At 39.0% G+C, this 17,477-nt stretch overlaps 1 protein-coding gene across 1 annotated transcript in view; it reads left to right on the forward strand.

The window, feature by feature from the left end:
- Positions 1-10,914: 10,914 nt before the first annotated feature.
- dhx33 (DEAH (Asp-Glu-Ala-His) box polypeptide 33) overlaps positions 10,915-17,477 on the forward strand; it is a 6,644-nt gene continuing 81 nt past the window's right edge. Inside the window, exons 1-12 of the mRNA XM_067607477.1 lie at positions 10,915-11,322; positions 11,738-11,898; positions 12,106-12,333; positions 12,510-12,680; positions 13,068-13,253; positions 13,515-13,626; positions 14,531-14,690; positions 14,892-14,980; positions 15,056-15,183; positions 15,294-15,497; positions 15,611-15,697; positions 15,945-17,477. The exon at positions 15,945-17,477 is cut by the window's right edge and continues 81 nt beyond it. Of these exons, the coding sequence (XP_067463578.1) occupies positions 11,112-11,322; positions 11,738-11,898; positions 12,106-12,333; positions 12,510-12,680; positions 13,068-13,253; positions 13,515-13,626; positions 14,531-14,690; positions 14,892-14,980; positions 15,056-15,183; positions 15,294-15,497; positions 15,611-15,697; positions 15,945-16,253 (2,046 nt within the window). The 5' untranslated portion in view covers positions 10,915-11,111 and the 3' untranslated portion in view covers positions 16,254-17,477. The remainder of the gene's footprint in view (positions 11,323-11,737; positions 11,899-12,105; positions 12,334-12,509; positions 12,681-13,067; positions 13,254-13,514; positions 13,627-14,530; positions 14,691-14,891; positions 14,981-15,055; positions 15,184-15,293; positions 15,498-15,610; positions 15,698-15,944) is intronic.

The raw sequence follows: 17,477 nt of genomic DNA on the forward strand, positions 1-17,477 counted from the left end.
TTCTAATCTTCAGAGATTAGTAAACGGAACATCTTATTTTGCAATCATGTTTAAAATCCAAATCTAAATCTGATTAAAGCCTATTCCAAAAGACATATGAATATACATTGGACATTGCCACAAAATGGCCATGCCTAGAATCTGATAGGATTGCAAGGATTTGGTGGGATTGTTAGGATTTTACAAGGATTGTAAAAAGGGGCTGCATGACAATCTAAATAATGACCTAAAATGCCTGAGTAGATACAATGTAATGTGTGCCAACTGGCACAAACTGTTATTTTTAAGGGGACAACGGGAGATAAATTATTCTATTTTGGGGGAAAAAAAGGCTGAATTATATGAACAGCAGTACTTTCAGCTAAATGTCTAAATCGGGGTGTTAGCATGTTAACATCTGCTAAACAGCACTAAACACAAAGTGCAGCTGAGGTTGATGGGAATGTCATTAGTTTTGCAGGTATTTGACAAGCAAAAAGTTTAAGCCCGCTTGGTGGGGATAAAGGAAAAGTCAGGGAAAGTCAGCAGGATTCATCCTTTGGGGACCATGAATGTCTGTACTAAATGTCATCGTAGTTGTTAAGATATTTCAGTCTAGACATTTTACAAAACAAAACTATACATTTTACGACAGATAATAAGATGTTACTGTATGAGTGCAGGACTGATATTTTCCACACTCTGAAGTTGAAGCTTAAGTTGGTATCTCAGCTGATAACAACAGAGTGTGGGATGGCAGCAAGTAAATGATTAAATGAGCCCATTCCTCAGTCAGATCATTACACTCATGAATCACGTGTTCCTTGAAAATCAAACCCTCTCTACTGTAGATGGGTAGCAAGGTACGATGCCTGAGTTACCTCATTTCCTGTGTATTGCTAAATAATCTTTCCTCCCACCTAGAGCATGTTGATACTTGAACTGCTTCCTGAGATTTGAGTAAATGCAATCCAAAAAAACCTTGTAAAATGATGAATCTTTAGATGAATCATACTCCATGATCATATGATGCTATGTAGGTGTCTGCTCTACTGCCTGGGGCATTATAAAGGGAAGGTTACATACTGAGCTTCTCAAGGACGCCTTTTTCCCCCAGCTCTAGATGTAAATGCTTAAACTGTTGACATACTATGTCTAATTGTTATTAATTACAGAAGAACATGAGGACATCATTTCACTGTCAAAAAGTTGGCCCCTCCTCCCCGGCTTGACCAGAGCGAGAGAGAGCAAGAGAGAGAGAACAGCAGTGGTTGAGCGAGCAGGAGTGAAGAGAGTGAATAAAAAGAGTGAGAAGTGCTGCCGAGAACAAAGCTGTAAATCAGATAAAACTTTATAAATAAATAATTAAATATAATATAATAAATATTTTTTTAAGGAAAATCCTGCATAGTATACCTTTAAATAACATCTTACTAAAATCTTATATCATGCATGAGCCATTAATTTCCAATCATAATATATTCCTGAGGCTTGAAAAATTCTCACTGGGGATATTGAAATATTCCCATATCCCTCTTGCCTTTGTATTCCCCAATACTGTAACCAACTAGGTTTTCCAGTTGTAAATGTTTCCTGAAAACACTCGAGAGGTTTTTAGTTGTTTGTCAAGGGTGTTATTGATTGTTGTACCAACAGAATATTGTTGAAAATGGCTATGATAATAAAACTTTATACATATAGATGATTTCATACAAAAATACAATACAATGTGCTACAAAAATAATGAACGTCTAGTGAAAATCTGTTTTTTAAAGTTGTAGAGGACGTGCACATTCTCAACTCTACAAAGTTACTGCTCCAGTATCTGTAGGCTGTATGAATTAAATGCAGCATCACTGTAGGCTTTAATCCTGGACTGAGGAACAGTTAATGTGAGAGATTCAGCACAATGTAGTGATCTGTTAGGAACATAAACTGTGAGCAGGTCAATGACGTAGTCTTGAGCAAGGTGATTTGAAAATGATAAGCACCATAAAATTAAATTTATAGCTTACAGGTAGCCAGTGTAGAGATTGAGATGTTCACTCAGTCTAATTTTGGTGAGGCTGCAGTGTTTTGAACAGCTGTAGATTTGTTTAATCAGTTCTAAGGGAGCCCTGTAAACAGAGAATAACAGCAATTCAGACAAGCCTAAACAAACTTGTGAATGTTTTTCGCATTTGTCTTGCAAGAGAAATGATGCGACCTTCGCGAAAGGAAGTGGGGTATTCAGACTTAAGTTCATGGTCAGATTCAGCAGTCTTTTGGCAATTTATTTCTTCATCAAGTTTAGGGATGAAAGGAAATGACAACACTATTTATTTAGAATTTATATACAGTATTTATATAGTACATAATAGTGATGTTCAGGATCAGTTAATGTTCTTTGCTTTCAAGATGACTCCAAAATGACATGTACAGTACCAATCAAAAGTTGTCAAACCATAAAAACCATAAAACCAATGATATGATCCAATGCAACAGTTTCTGTCCCCTCCAAATCACTGCCTCAGAAATTACCCTGAGGGGAAAGTTTTAAACTGGATTTCCCAGCTTTTGGTGGAATAAGCAGTTTGATATAATAATTGGTTCAGATTTTTTTGCTCTTTTGGTTCTGCGTGAGGGGTTGTGGTGGAATGATTTCCTTGTATAAATAATCATTCCAGTGTTATCTCAGGGACAGTGTACAGGATAGTTAATCATTACGAGTCATAGAAGGGTCAGTGCTCGTGATGTCTGATTATTTGCGTATGACATTTGATTAATTACAGGCTATTCTTATGTTTAGTTATAGGGAAGTTTGAGACATCATTGTTTCCAAATAGGATCATATTTGCATCAATGCCAAAATGTCAAAGTCAATAATGACATTGTGGGAGGAGCTTCACTGGAAGTGACATCACCAGGGGAGGAGCTTACAAGGGAGTCTTGGAAGAAATGGTGGGAGATTCCGGGAATTGGTAAAATGAGGATGAGTCCAAGAAAACCAGATAAGATAGGCTCTACAATGGGAGTTTAAGCAGATTACATAAAATGGAGCTTGTAGTCTTACATTTAGGTTTTTTGATCTATGGATCAAGCCTCGGTTTACTTGTATTGCAAATGATACACAGTAAATCTTAGAGTTTGGATCATCTTGTTTTTTGGAACAAATATGTTATGGGAGACCTGAAGAGTTATTGGCCTATCTGGAGAGTTTTCCACGACAGGGTCTTTAAACCCATTATGGGCCATCAAAGCCATCGACTGAGGGAATAACATTGAAGACAATGTAAAACTCATTATGGTCTCCCATGAAATCTTATTTTAGACAAAAATCTTCAAATTACATAAAAAGCCCTCCATCAGCTGGTGTGTGCATCACAGACCATTTTTCCTTTTCCATCCACTTCTTATTGAACAGTGATTTGTTTCTCACAGTCATAATATCTGCAATTCCACAGAGGTGTAGTTTGGGGACTAAAAAATTTTTTATAACTTAATCCACACAATTTTAGTGGTAAACTTTTCAAATCAGTTTTGTTTTCTCAAAAAAGATCTTAGTGAGTTAAATTTACAGTCCTGCTTGTACAATCAAAATCAGTAGCTTGCATATACATTCAGGTTTGTAGGTGAATCTGCCTGACTTTGAAAAAAGTTTCTGATTGAAACTCAGTTTTGGAAAGCTTGAAATTTAGTAAAAAAGGTTTTGCAAGATTGAAAATTTTGAAGGCTTGCATAATGTTTTGATAGGCTGTTAAAAAAAATCTCTGCAAACACTATTTTGTATTTAAGCAACTGCAGCTCACTTTAGTGTTTCTCCAACACATTTTCAGAGATTCAAACTTGTCACTGCTCTCCTGGTATATTAGTTTGTTTTCCAGGTTTGAAACCTTTTAAATGTTGATCTGAAAACTGGTGCACATCCGCTGAGAGAAAGTTGCGAAATGTTGAAACTTGAGTTTTGAAAGAGCAATTCTTTATTTTGAAAGTTGTGCATATTGCAGACTGTTTTTTAGAACTGAGTTTACCACACCCATGGTTTTATGAAATACGTACAGGTTGCAAAATTGATTTAAATACAGTTACTCCACTGTTACAACTGTCCCTGTACACAGGGAAGTGGGACTCCCCTGTCTGTCTTCCTTTGTCTGATATTTAGCATGCTGTAACCAAACATGTGTTTCCACTGACTGATTTGTTATCTATCTATCTATCTATCTATCTATCTATCTATCTATCTATCTATCTATCTATCTATCTATCTATCTAGTTTATGTAGGCCTTTAGGTTTTTAAAATATAAATGAAACTCGGTTCAGGGATGATTGTAACAAGGCGTTACAACTGTCCCAGTATCACCAGCCATGTTTTCACCTCATGTGAACTAGCTTGACAGATTAGTTTGACACATGTTAGCCATTTCTATTTTTAGCTTACAAAACAGTGATTCTAATAATACTTATTTGGATTTCTAGACATTCGATCTCAGGACAGTATCCAAAAAATACATCTGATAGAAAAGTTAAATTTTTACCTCAAAAAAACACTTTCGCTGGTAACTTTCTCCGGGAGTTTTAAATGTGGCTCCTTTTTTTTAAGCAAGAAGATCAATCTTACTGAGCATGCGTAGAGTGAGCGTTATCACTGTCGCTTGTTTCTGATTGGAGGAATTCAAGGTATTACAGCCATCCCATGGTACAACTGTCCCTGGTCTCCCCTACATTCATTCATTTATTCCTACATTTATTCATTTAATTATTTCTGTTTTTCTGTGTCCATATGTTAATAAGGTAGGAGGTCCTAAACTGAGTTTAAAGCTGGACTGGTTACAGAGCAGTGATGGTTTTGGCTCTACTACTGCTGCCTTGGCTTGACTGCGGCCATCAAAGCTCTGTCGGAAGCTGAGTCACCGCAGCAGCAGGAGGACACTAATATATCTTCATTTTCACTACCAGCATTTGTAAACTGGTGTGGAGCTGCTGTTGACTACAGATACTGAGGGGTTGCCTTTGCTTTTTGTTCAGTAAGTTTATCATTGTCATCAGCTAACCTGTGTTAGCCAGCTAGCTAATCTTAGCCTACTGTAAAACTCACAGCCTGGTAGGGCAATAGTTATTTTTTTATAAAACCATAAGACCGGACTCAATAAGTATTTAATCCACAAAATCGTATTTTAATGTAAATATTAAAATTATCAGCCAGCCATAGTTCTTGAAAAGCTTTGTAATTAACATACAAACTAGACAGTCAAAGGACAGACAGCGATGAGACGACTGTTCAGCATGAAGAACGAAAGTTATGGCTATAACTATGGATGTATGAGACTGAATGATGACCGTCACCATGGTCTTCACCTTGGATGATGCCATCCTTCTTACTATACTCGAAACCTTATGTCAACAAAGTCATGTGACTGACCTCAGGAGGTTGGCTCGCCGTAGAGCATCCGAGTGAACATGCCTCTTCCTCTTGCCTGGAACGCCTCAGCCAGTTCTGAGCAACAAGAGATGGTGACGGTCATCGTTTGGTCTCATAGATCCATAGTTAAAGCCATAGTTTACGATCTATTTTGACCTCACTCAGACCGTCACCACTGTCTTCACCTTGGATGACTTAAACCATCAGGGTCGCGAGGAACAGAGGACTCCATCACTTCTCCATCCAGCAGCTGAGAGTACAGCAGAACCCATTGGTGCCCATGCAGCCACGTTGACTCTGTAAAATAGATACCCCTCTTAAAGCAGCCTAGGAAGTGGCCATACCTCTAGTAGAGCGCCACAAGATTACCAAGGACAGGAAGGTTCTGCCCGTCGTAGGCACGAGAAATAGTATCGACCACCCAGTGAGACAGACACTGTTTAGATACAGGAAAGCCTAATTTGTTATCACCATAACAGACAAACAACTGTGAATGTGAGCGTTTCAGGGACTGCATGCGTGTCAAATAAGCCCTTAACACCATTACTGGACACAGTGTCTGTAGGTCTATGTCACCCACAGCAGAGACTGACTCCGATTGAAATGAGATTATTTCAATCACTTGGTTCACTGTCCGGGAGTTTACTACCTTAGGGAGGAAAGAGGGAATTGGCCACAGCAATCATAACACCAAGGGGAAATCCCATGATGGAGCTCTTGGTATCCTGCCTGGCTGCAGGATGCTGAGGAAACTTTTTTTTTTTTTAAATTAAGAAATGATGCTTAAATTTATCTGACTTTAATTTCTGTCTTTCATATTTCCTTACAATGTAGAGAATATATGCTTTTATAGCCTAGTGATGTGATTGTCAGAAAAGATAAGCATGCTCAAAGCACTTCATGCATCTTTAACTATGTAAACAAATAGCCAGGCCAGTGTAATTCACATCATCTTAGCCAAGAAGGGCTCCTTAGCAACCTAGCAAGAAAAACTGTTGACCCATGTGAATAATGTTTAATATAACATACTGTAGCCTATATGTGCATTCATAAAATACAAAATAATGAATGAAAATGTCTGCAGTCAGTAAATGGCACATACTAACATGATGTACACATATATGCAGTCTGAAGTAGTCACGTAGACGTATACATACAGAGGAACCTTTGATGCGTGCGCACGTTGACCTGGTTAGCTAGTAGGTGGGGTCAAATTAGGCTCGTGGTTCAAGGCAATGTCACAAAAGTGGATATTTGATTTCTTTTCAAAACCTCCCTCTGAGTCAGCTACGTGCTTGAGAGAGAGAGAAAGATAGTAGTGATAGCGGTGCGAAGGGTGAAGTAGTCCATGCCCCTCCCAGAAAATAGTTACAACGTCCCTGAACACAAGTACAGACAAGAATGCAGATTGAGGCCTATTGTATAGTTCTAGCATTGAACCCCATTCATTTTCTGTGTTTCCCATATGGGCTTGCTGGTAAGTTGATGAAATGACAGCATTTTTTGACACATTAGTGGAGCGGTGGAGAGGCTGGTAGATCAATGACCAGGCTGGTGGAGAGATGGAGAGGCTGGGGTAGATGTCGACTGAGAGAAAAGACCATTTGACAGAACGGTTAGTACAAATGTAATTTTCCACTTCTTTGCAGGATTTGCTTCTGTTTTCTGTCATAACAAAAAGATAACTTTAATCCAACATTAATATGTTAACACAGCTGTTACGCCCCACCCTTGGTCGGCCTTGTGGGGCAAACAACAATCCACCATTTACCCAATTTAAAACTCTTTTAACAAAGTAAAACACCTTTTAAAAACAACCAAGCCATGGAATTTATTAAGAAAGAGATACAAAAACAACAAGGACACTAAATAAGTGCTATAAACAATACCTCTGACTGCTACAGGAACATGGAACATTTAACCTCTTCGTCCCTGGGCCAGGTGCACCTCCCTGTGGACTGATTGTAGATGGCCTGGGTGGAGCAATAGACAGGAGAGGAAGGAGACAAAAATCACAGGCAACACATACAGCTGTAACATAGTGTTTAAGCATTGTGTTGAAATTTTAATCACATAATGCTGACGTTAATTGAATAGCACTTATATCTTGGATGTAATAAAACTAGTGATAACTAAGTCTTGTTTTACAATAGCAATGAATAAACTTTCAACTAACACCTCCCAATATTTGTGCAGGCCTCACAGCTGATCATTTTGACAGAGGAAAAAGTATAATAAAAATATTGTTTAAAAAAATGATATTCTAAAAGCATTTTGCTGGTGCACTTCTTGTTAAATTAATTAACTTCCTATTAATATTTTAAACTTGTTTTGTGTGTCAATATCTCAACATAGAGTCATAAAAACCATGAAATCACTGTTTTCACCAACTTACTTTACCTTTATTGTTGGTGGCAGTACAATATAACCAGCATGTAGCAACATAGCAGCTGAACATTGCTCGTCTCCTCTGATCCATAATCTTCATTTTTGTCTGTGTAGTTTAGTTTAAGTTAGATGTTATGATAAAGCAGCAAAATATTTATACTAAAATACCAAGTTTCCCCATAGAAATTTCTGAAACTGTGGTGGGTGAACTCTAAATATTCAAATCAAATCAAGTTTTATTGTCACATACACAATCATACACTGTACAATGTACAGTGAAATTCTTTGGTGCCTATAGCTCCAGAACAAGGCTAGCAATTAGATAAATACAATATAATAAAGGTGAATCTAACAATAGAATGGAAAATGAATCTAGCAATTAGATAAAATAAAATAGAATCATTCTGAAACTGGGGTGGTAAAATCCTGAGGCGCCTATGAAAGCTCTTGCAGCAGGATGCTTGCATGCTGTGGAATGGAAATGTTAAGAGATGGAGAAGAGATACAAGATGTGTGTTATTGTAGAGAGCATGATCAACTCCATAAAAGGCCATCTCCCTGTTTTGTTTTCCAGGATATATATATGTGTGTGTGTGTGTGTGTGTGTGTGTGTGTGTGTGTGTGTGTGTGTGTGTGTGTGTGTGTGTCTGTGTGTGTCCAGTCTGAGGTTTGAGTGGCAGTCATGACAGCAAAGCCCAGATGTAGCACTACCAACAACAGGAGTGGAAGACCATGAGTGGGGGAACAGACTGGACCCTCTCCCTGGACATATTATGGGTATTTTGTTGAATTCCATTGGTTGTCATGTACTGTATATTTTGTACTATTGACCAAACTTGAACTGAGCAGTTGCTGGCATGATTGATATCCACTTTGTGTGCATATTTATGTGAATGTCTTAACATAAGATAACATGAGGATGTAAGTAATTATGACCATAGAAGCAGGAGAATAATAAATAAATACATATTATAAATGAAAACATTTTCCTTTCAAAATTAACCACAGAAAAACAGATTAATGCTGTCTCTGCCACTCCCCAGAAAGGCTATTATATATATTGAATATAGTGTCGCCAACGTAGTAATTGTAATGTGTGCTGATGAATAAAAGAACGCCAGAGTGTTTAACAGGTGCTGTTTACTTCAACAGGCTGAATGTAAAGTAAAACAATAGTCCTCAGTAGCTGGTATAGTATCGTAGCCATCTCTATATCTGCTTTACCATACTACCGCCTAGTGGTGTAAAGTAAGTAATATAAATAAATGTAAATAATATAATAATGAAGTAGCAGACATATACATGATAGAACACAACAGTAATCAATGCACATTATGCATTAATATGACCCGAAACTTGCTGTAAATATAGTCCCTGCTGCTGAGTGTCAGACAGGTTGACATGAACCATGTGATCACATGGCGGTGAGATCAAAGAGTGTCACAACTCTTCCAACTGGTCTGTTCACCCAAAACTGTATTGGCATAAAGAACAGTGAGTCTATACTGAATTCCTGTGTACAGAGAGATTTATATTGTTTTTATTTATATGTGTTTTTATTACTAAAATTGAGGAGGGGATCAACTATGAGGCGATGAATGGAATGATAAAACTAAAATGGTTTCAACAATTAATACAAAATAATGATGTATCCTGGTTTAATATTCCCTCTTAAATATTTGATAAATGTGGTTGGATAGATTTTCTGTTAAGATGTGATAACTGTAGTGCTATACTGCACATTATGTTGTCTAAATTTCATCAGCAGGCCCTCCTATACTGGAAACTGATTTATAAGCACAATTTCACTTCACACAGTCCTCTAATCTGGAATAACAGATGTATCTTGTTGAAAAGAAAATCTTTATGTTAGTGTGACTGGTGGAGAGAGGTGTCCTGTCTATTTTACATTTTATGGATTCAAGAGGGAATCTTCTGGAGTACAATTAATTAATTGATAAATTCAATGTGAAGTGTACAAAAATCAATACTTCGTGGTTATCAAGGCAATTGCACAAGTAATGGTGAATATGGTGAAAGGCATGTTGCTTTATGATGTGTTAGTACCACAGATACCTTCACTTTATACAGACAAACTCGATTTTAAGGAGAAAAAAAATGCACAAACAAAATTGTAAAGGGTTCCCTCACCTTCAAACTCTTCCCTTTTCTATGAAAAGATTATCCTAAAGAGATTATAATCAGAACCAGATACCTCGCTCTCCCTATTTCACCGAAAGCTAAAGAAACTAATTTTAAAATGATAAATGATATTTATCTTTGTAATGAGTTTCTAAGACAAAGATTCAACACTGATAAAAACAATTTTATGTTTTGTTATTCTGATATCAAAACTTTAGAAAATTCACTCTTTGCTTGTGATTATACCAAATCTTTTTGGAAACATTTCGAAAGTGGATATCTGAAAAGGATTTTCAGTTGCCCAAATTAGAATATAATGATATTAAATTTGGAGTTTTAATGCAGGACAAAAAATGGAAATGATGTACAATAGCTTGATTATTATAAATAAACAATAATTCTACAGATGCAGATTTGTTGATGTCAGACCACTGTTTTCAGTCTTCATGAATGAGTTAATACATTTTAAGAAAGCAATGAAATGTAAAAAAAAAAAAAAAAAAACCAAACAGGTTTTGGATATTTACAAAAACATACATATATTGATTTCTGATTAAACCTCTGACCCTCTTTTATTTATTTATTCCTTATTTCTACTGCTTTGTGTTATATTACAATAAACTGTAATAGCTCTGTCTAGGATTTGTACAGTTTGTACGTTTTTGCCAACTTGTTATTGTAATGTCCAGATTGCGTCAATAAAATAAAGATGTTTAAAAACAAATAATGGAGAAACACTGTAAAAAGAGTGCTGCAGTTGTGAAGACGGAAAACAAATTTTAAAAAATAATGTTTTTTCAGCCTATCAAAATATTATACAAGCCTTCAAAACTTAGTTCTTGTAAAATATATTTTAATATAGTTCAAGCTTTCAAACACCGAGTTTCAGTCTTTCGAAGCTTTTTCAGTTTCGAAATATGACATTATGTTCATCCCATAGCATCTACGTTCATGGTTTACAGGCGGATCTACCTGACAGTCGAGATTCGGGGTAAATTTCACAAGGACTGATGACGACAAACAACTGCGCCGAAGATGACCACGTGGGGACGTTTTTTGCAGAGATAGCAAAACAACTGCAGTGACGCCTGCTTGTTCGTCAGCGAGCATGAAAAAAAAACTTTTTTTTGTTTCTTTCTGTCAATAAAGACTCTCAAGAAAAAGCCACTAAGGTTTTGCTAAAAGAGTCACTTTTTCTAGACCATGCCCCACGACCCCGCACCTCCTCCGGCTAAAAAATTCAAGCCGGGGTCTGTTTTTTTCCGCCTCGATAGGAATAAACCTGGAATGTTGCTGCCGAGAAAGGGAAATGCAGCCACTCCGATAGACGTCCAGAGGAAACAGCTTCCAATCCATCAGGCGAAACCTCAACTACTGAGCCAGCTGAGGCAGCTTCACAGCGCTATTCTGATAGGTAAAGTCTCTGCTACACTTAACATGTGCTACCACAACAGTAGACACTGTTGGAGCGCTCAGTTTAAAGGAAACTGAATCATATTGTCAGCTCTGTTAAACTACAGCTCAGTTTTAATCTGTACATACTTTAGCATGTCTGTAATTCACAGCAGTAAACTCAAAAGTAAATCAAATATGTATATATGATATGACATATAAAATATTTATATATGACATGAAATGCACTCAGGAACACTGCTGTTCTCATTAAAGTGCTCAGTCAGTCTGTTTTATGTCATAGCCTGAAATATTTTCCCAACAAAATATGTGAGTTGTATCACACCTTGGTTAATATATTGCACAGAAAATGTCATTTCTACTCCACAGATTCACAGTGTAATACCTGAACTCTTTCTAACTTCTCTCTCACCCAGGGGAGACAGGCTCTGGGAAGACCACACAGATCCCACAGTATCTGTATGAGGCCGGCATCGGACGACAGGGCATCATTGCCATCACTCAGCCGCGTCGAGTTGCTGCAATCTCACTGGCAGGAAGGGTGGCAGAAGAGAAGAGGACTCAGCTTGGCAAGCTGGTACGCACAGTAGATCACAATAGAACAGCTTGATAATAATCATAATCATTATGTATGTTGTTGTAGTAAACTTTGTGCTTAATATGTGTTGAATCATTTTACATCAATACATTACATTCTTGTGATGGATATTTGAGTTGATACACTGTAAATGTCAAGTCTTACTGGGCTGTTAACATAATGGCACATCAACAAACTTGTTTTCAGGTCGGGTACACGGTGCGTTTTGAGGATGTCACCTCCCCTGAGACAAAGCTGAAGTTCATGACAGATGGCATGCTGCTGCGAGAGGCCATCGGAGATCCCTTACTGCTGCGCTACACTGTGGTGGTCCTGGATGAAGCTCATGAGCGCACCGTGCACACCGACGTGCTGTTTGGTGTGGTTAAGACCGCTCAGCGCAGGCGCAGAGAGCTTAATAAGATTCCTCTGAAGGTAGGAGGACAGTTGAGGTAGTCCTGGCTTCAATAGGATATTTTATTTCACTGCATTTGCTCATGAGATCAAATGTTTGCTCTTTTTTAATTCCTATAAACTCATCTTTGCCTCTGCTGCTGTGTTGAAGCATCTCTTTTTGTTCACAGCTTCTGTCTTTTGTGTAACCTGCACAGGTCATAGTGATGTCAGCCACTATGGATGTGGACTTGTTCTCCGAGTACTTCAACAAGTCTCCTGTACTGTACCTGGAGGGCAGGCAGCATCCCATTCAGATCTACTACACTAAGCAGTCCCAGTCAGACTATCTCCAGGCTGCTCTCGTCTCCATTTTCCAGATCCATCAGGTAGTCCACAATATTTGCCCTCAACCAGAGAGATTTTTTAAATTGTTGTTTTAGTTCTTCTGATATACTGTATTTTGTGTTGCAATGGAAATGCTACGCTAACCAGTCCTGAAGAAATAGAGCAGACTGCATCACTACAGGCGCCTGACAAATATGGTTTTTCTTGTTTACTCACTCATGTGCAGTCAGGTGTATTTAAATTAATCCAATCTAAATCAAAGTCAAAAACCATAGACTGTCTCCCTTAGCATCATGAAGAAGACAAACCTGTGGGTAAACAGCTCTCCTGCTTGCATGCTCATGTGCTGTAATATTTGTTAGTTGAAGGTGGTGGTGATGATTCTTTCTGACACTGGAACAGAACACAGTCTTCTTGTTTGTGTGCAGGAGGCACCTCCGTCCCATGATATCTTAGTCTTCATGACGGGCCAGGAGGAGATCGAGGCTCTGGCAAGAACGTGCAGGGACATTGCAAAGCATCTTCCCGACGGTTGTGGTCCCATGGTAGTTATCCCTTTGTATGCGTCGCTGCCCCCAGTGCAGCAGCTCAGGGTCTTCCAGCCAGCTCCCAAGGTAAAGGCAATAACAAACATGCAGGAGAAACAGATTCCCACAGATAAGTGTAGAAAAAGGGACATGTTTGTGGAAATATAACCCTGTGTCTCTGTGCACTGCAGTTCTCAACTGTTTCTGTATAAGACATGTTTGGTATTGTTTAAGATTTACTTTAGTCTTTAAAGCCACAAGTGCCACATTTCTTTCTTTTCATTACCTAATTGTTTTAAATGATTGTATAACTCATGCAAGATGTTTGTCCTCTCCACCTTTTTCCAGGGTTGTAGAAAAGTTATTCTGTCAACCAACATTGCCGAGACATCAGTTACAATCTCTGGGATCAAATACGTCATAGACACAGGGATGGTGAAGGCTAAACGTTTCAATCCTGGTGAGATGATACACACACACACACACACACACACACACACACACACACACACACACACACATACACACACATATCAGTATTAAGTTCAAAGTGTAATCTATAATCGATTTTTTTGTATTAACAATGTATGAAATAATGTGTAACGTGAGAGTCATCGCCTACAGAGCTTCCCTCAGCGTCCCAGAGCTTTGTAGCAAGTTTAAATGATTGTTTAGCTGTCTGTTTGCCACTTTACTCTCGGCACTTTTCATAGCGTTTGTTTTCTGCAAAAAAGCTCTAAAAACCCACTGTACACTACCGGCTCAGCTACCGTACGGCAAACACACCCAGTTAGCAACTAGCTGGTGAACACAGTGGAGCTTTTAGCGGCTAAAGAACCAGATATTTCCTTCATGAGTTGGTAGAGAGCAAAAACGGAGCTAAAAGAGAGTTAATATTCGACCTACATTCACCAAGTGGACAGAAACACGACTCCAAATGAATAATAATGTTGCTCTGTAACTGCTGGATGTATAAATAAGCAACTGTTTGCTAATAAGTTCAACATATGAACTTAAACGTGATGTCAGTGTTATGTTCAGACTTTGCTGCCCCCAAGTGGCCAACAAATCTGTTATTGCAGATTTAACACAGCATTCTATTAACACCTAATAATGATGAATGCCTGTTTAAATAACAGCAAGTTTTTAATCACAGACAGGCCATTATTTCTTTTGGAATGTCCACAGTACTCAGCACACCTCAAGTTGATGCTCTACTTATTAATTTACCCAACTCCTCTCATGACTCCACCTCCGTGATCCCGCTTCTAACTGTAAAATTAAACAATTACACCTTGCAAAATATATTTTTCGTCCAGTTATTTTGCTCTCATCTCATTAAACATGTGCTGCGTGACTCTCAGACAGCGGACTGGAGGTGCTGGCGGTGCAGCGGGTTTCTAAAGCGCAGGCATGGCAGCGAGCAGGCCGGGCTGGCAGGGAGGACTCCGGCTTCTGCTATCGTCTTTACACCGAACAGGAATTCGACAACCTCATCCCTATGACTGTGCCTGAGATCCAGAGGTAGGATGCTTTTTTTTTTTTCTTTTCATACAGATAATAAAGCTCAGTATGTGCTGATCCGCAGGAGTGGGATTCTCTCCCAAATACTGATTTATGTAGGTCAGTGTGATTGAATGTCCTGTTCTGTTATTTTCTTTCCCCTGCGTGTGTGTGTGTGTGTGTGTGTGTGCGTGCGTGCGTGCGTGTGTGTGTGTACTGCAGGTGTAACTTAGCTGGTGTGATGCTGCAGCTCATGGCTCTAGGGATTCCAGATGTGATGAATTTTGATTTCATGTCCAAGCCGTCCCCAGGTAAGATTGATTATGAATCAATGTGCACCTCTGGTCTGGTTTGAAGGCCATAGTAACCCGGTATGTTTATCCCAGAGGCTGTTCGCTCTGCTGTGGAGCATTTAGAGCTGCTGGGAGCGGTGGAGAGGAAGGATGAGCAGGTTCTCCTCACTGCTCTGGGAAAGAAGATGGCAAGCTTCCCTCTAGAGCCGAGATATGCAAAGGTAAAACGTGCTGGGAATGCACAAAATTACATAAATAAATACCGTTTTCTAAGGTTCTGCTCTGATCTTTTTTGTAACACTTCCCCGCCTTTGTTTGCTCCGTCTCACAGACCATCCTGTTGTCCCCCGACTACTCCTGTTCCGAGGAGATTTTGAGCATCGTGTCTCTGCTGTCAGTGGACACTGTGCTTTATAACCCTCCAGCGCGGCGGGAAGAGGTGCTCGCAGCACGCAAGAAGTTCACCTCCAGCGAAGGAGACCACATGACCCTCCTCAACATCTACAGAGCGTTCAAGAAAGTCAGTGGTAATAAGGTGAGTACAGCCGGCTCAGTAGGGAAGGAAAGTACATGTGACTAAACAAAATGCATAAATCAATGCGTGCTGCTGAGCTACCTTTATAATCTGGTGTGTGTCTGCTGTTAAAGGAGTGGTGTCGAGAGAACTTTGTCAACAGCAGGAACATGAGTCTGGTGAAAGAGGTCCAAGCGCAAATCAAAGAAATCTGCCTTAAGGTAAACATCTGCAAATCTATATGTGTCAATACTGTGAATGATCTGTTTACAGACATGATGCACTATACACGTGGTTGTGATATGATGGTACACAAAAGTAAGAGCACAGTCCTGTAAACAACAAGGTTTAAAGGAGATCGTGTAATGTTGTGAAGTGTTGCAGTTGATTTGGAATAGAGGATCTCATTTCGGATCACAGCTGTAAATATTAAGCAAACGTGTTCTGTTCTGCTTTTTCATCTACCAGCTGAATTTGAAGCTGGAGTCATGCGGGGCGGACACGGGGAACGTTCGCCGCTGCCTTGCCCACGGGATGTTCGTCAACGCCGCAGAGCTACAACACGACGGCAGCTACTTAGCCCTGGACACCCACCAGCCTGTGGCCATCCACCCTTCCTCCGTCCTTTTCCAGGCCAAACCAGCATACGTGGTCTTCAATGAGCTGCTGCACACGTCCCGCTGCTACATGAGAGACCTCTGTCTGGTGGACGCCGACTGGCTGCTGGACGCAGCGCCAGAGTACTTTGGCCGCAAACTGCACCCCACCAAGAGCTAACCAATAGAGAAACAGGACTGAAGTACATCTCTCCTAGGAAGATAATACTGGAAATAATTGAAGAGTATCTTAATTGAATTTGGATAAAGACACTTATTGATTTCATACAAGTGCAAATCAGAACAGAACATTTTATCTCTGGATTTCACTACCTCCCAGTTGACAAACATCTGGCATGTGTCACTGCAGCAGGAATCTGCATATCGAGGCCTCACAACTTTGACTTCCTCCAGACTGTAATTCAGATTTTATAAACTGTGTTTCTTCTGCCTGATAGTGTCTCACCATGCTGTTCAGCCACTTCTTTAACACCTAAAAAGTAGATTTTTTTTTCTAAGGTGTTAAGCTTCAGCTCTTTCATCCATTTGCATGCATTTTAACAGCACAGATAACCTCACTGGAGCACAGTTCTTCAAATAAGCAATGACTTGGGCTGATATGATTTATCTGTTCATTCTCTCTTAAATCAAAGCAGTGTCAGTAGAGTCAAAACATCACTCTCCATTTGTTAAGTTCATAAAATATTCTACTCTATTGTTAAGGCACCTTCTAACAAGTGGTTCCAGAAAGCAAATGTAGGTTAGTTTGAGCATTAATTTGAATAATGCTTAAGAGTTAACTGATTTATCACATCTTTATTTTGCATCCATCATATTACCTTACCTAAACTTTCCTTCCCTGTAGTTTTGGGTTTATACAAATCGGTCTTAAAAGGTTTTATATATGCAAGGACTTTAGATTGGTTTCAATCTATGATGTTATGTAATCACAAGAAAACACGAAAAACACCAAAGTTGAGTTCAAATGTTTTTACATGTCACACTGACATGATTTCACTTTGATAATTAGTCTGCACTCGTCTTGTTAGCATGTGCATGCCCCTTTTTTCCACATCTATGATTGTGTCACCAGTTTCCCAAATACATGCACGTCAGGAGAAGCAGCATGCCAGCGTCTCCAGGTTCTACTCTTTGCTGTTGTATGTTGCACAAATCCTTATTCAGCCCCTACACAGACTAACCACAGATGTATGCAATGCATGGAGATTATAGTTACCGATCTGATCACTCAGGTCTTTCATACTTTGTAGAATGTAAGTCACAACATGTTGAGGAATAGAAAGGATGCTTCTCTCGTCTTTTTTTACACTGGACTCAGGACTGTATAATATATATCATCTGAATAAATTACATAAACAGTTTCTAACTTTTCAAAACATCATAC

This window comes from Thunnus thynnus, chromosome 13 (genome assembly GCF_963924715.1).
Source record: "Thunnus thynnus chromosome 13, fThuThy2.1, whole genome shotgun sequence".
In the NCBI taxonomy this organism is placed as follows: Eukaryota; Metazoa; Chordata; class Actinopteri; order Scombriformes; family Scombridae; genus Thunnus; species Thunnus thynnus.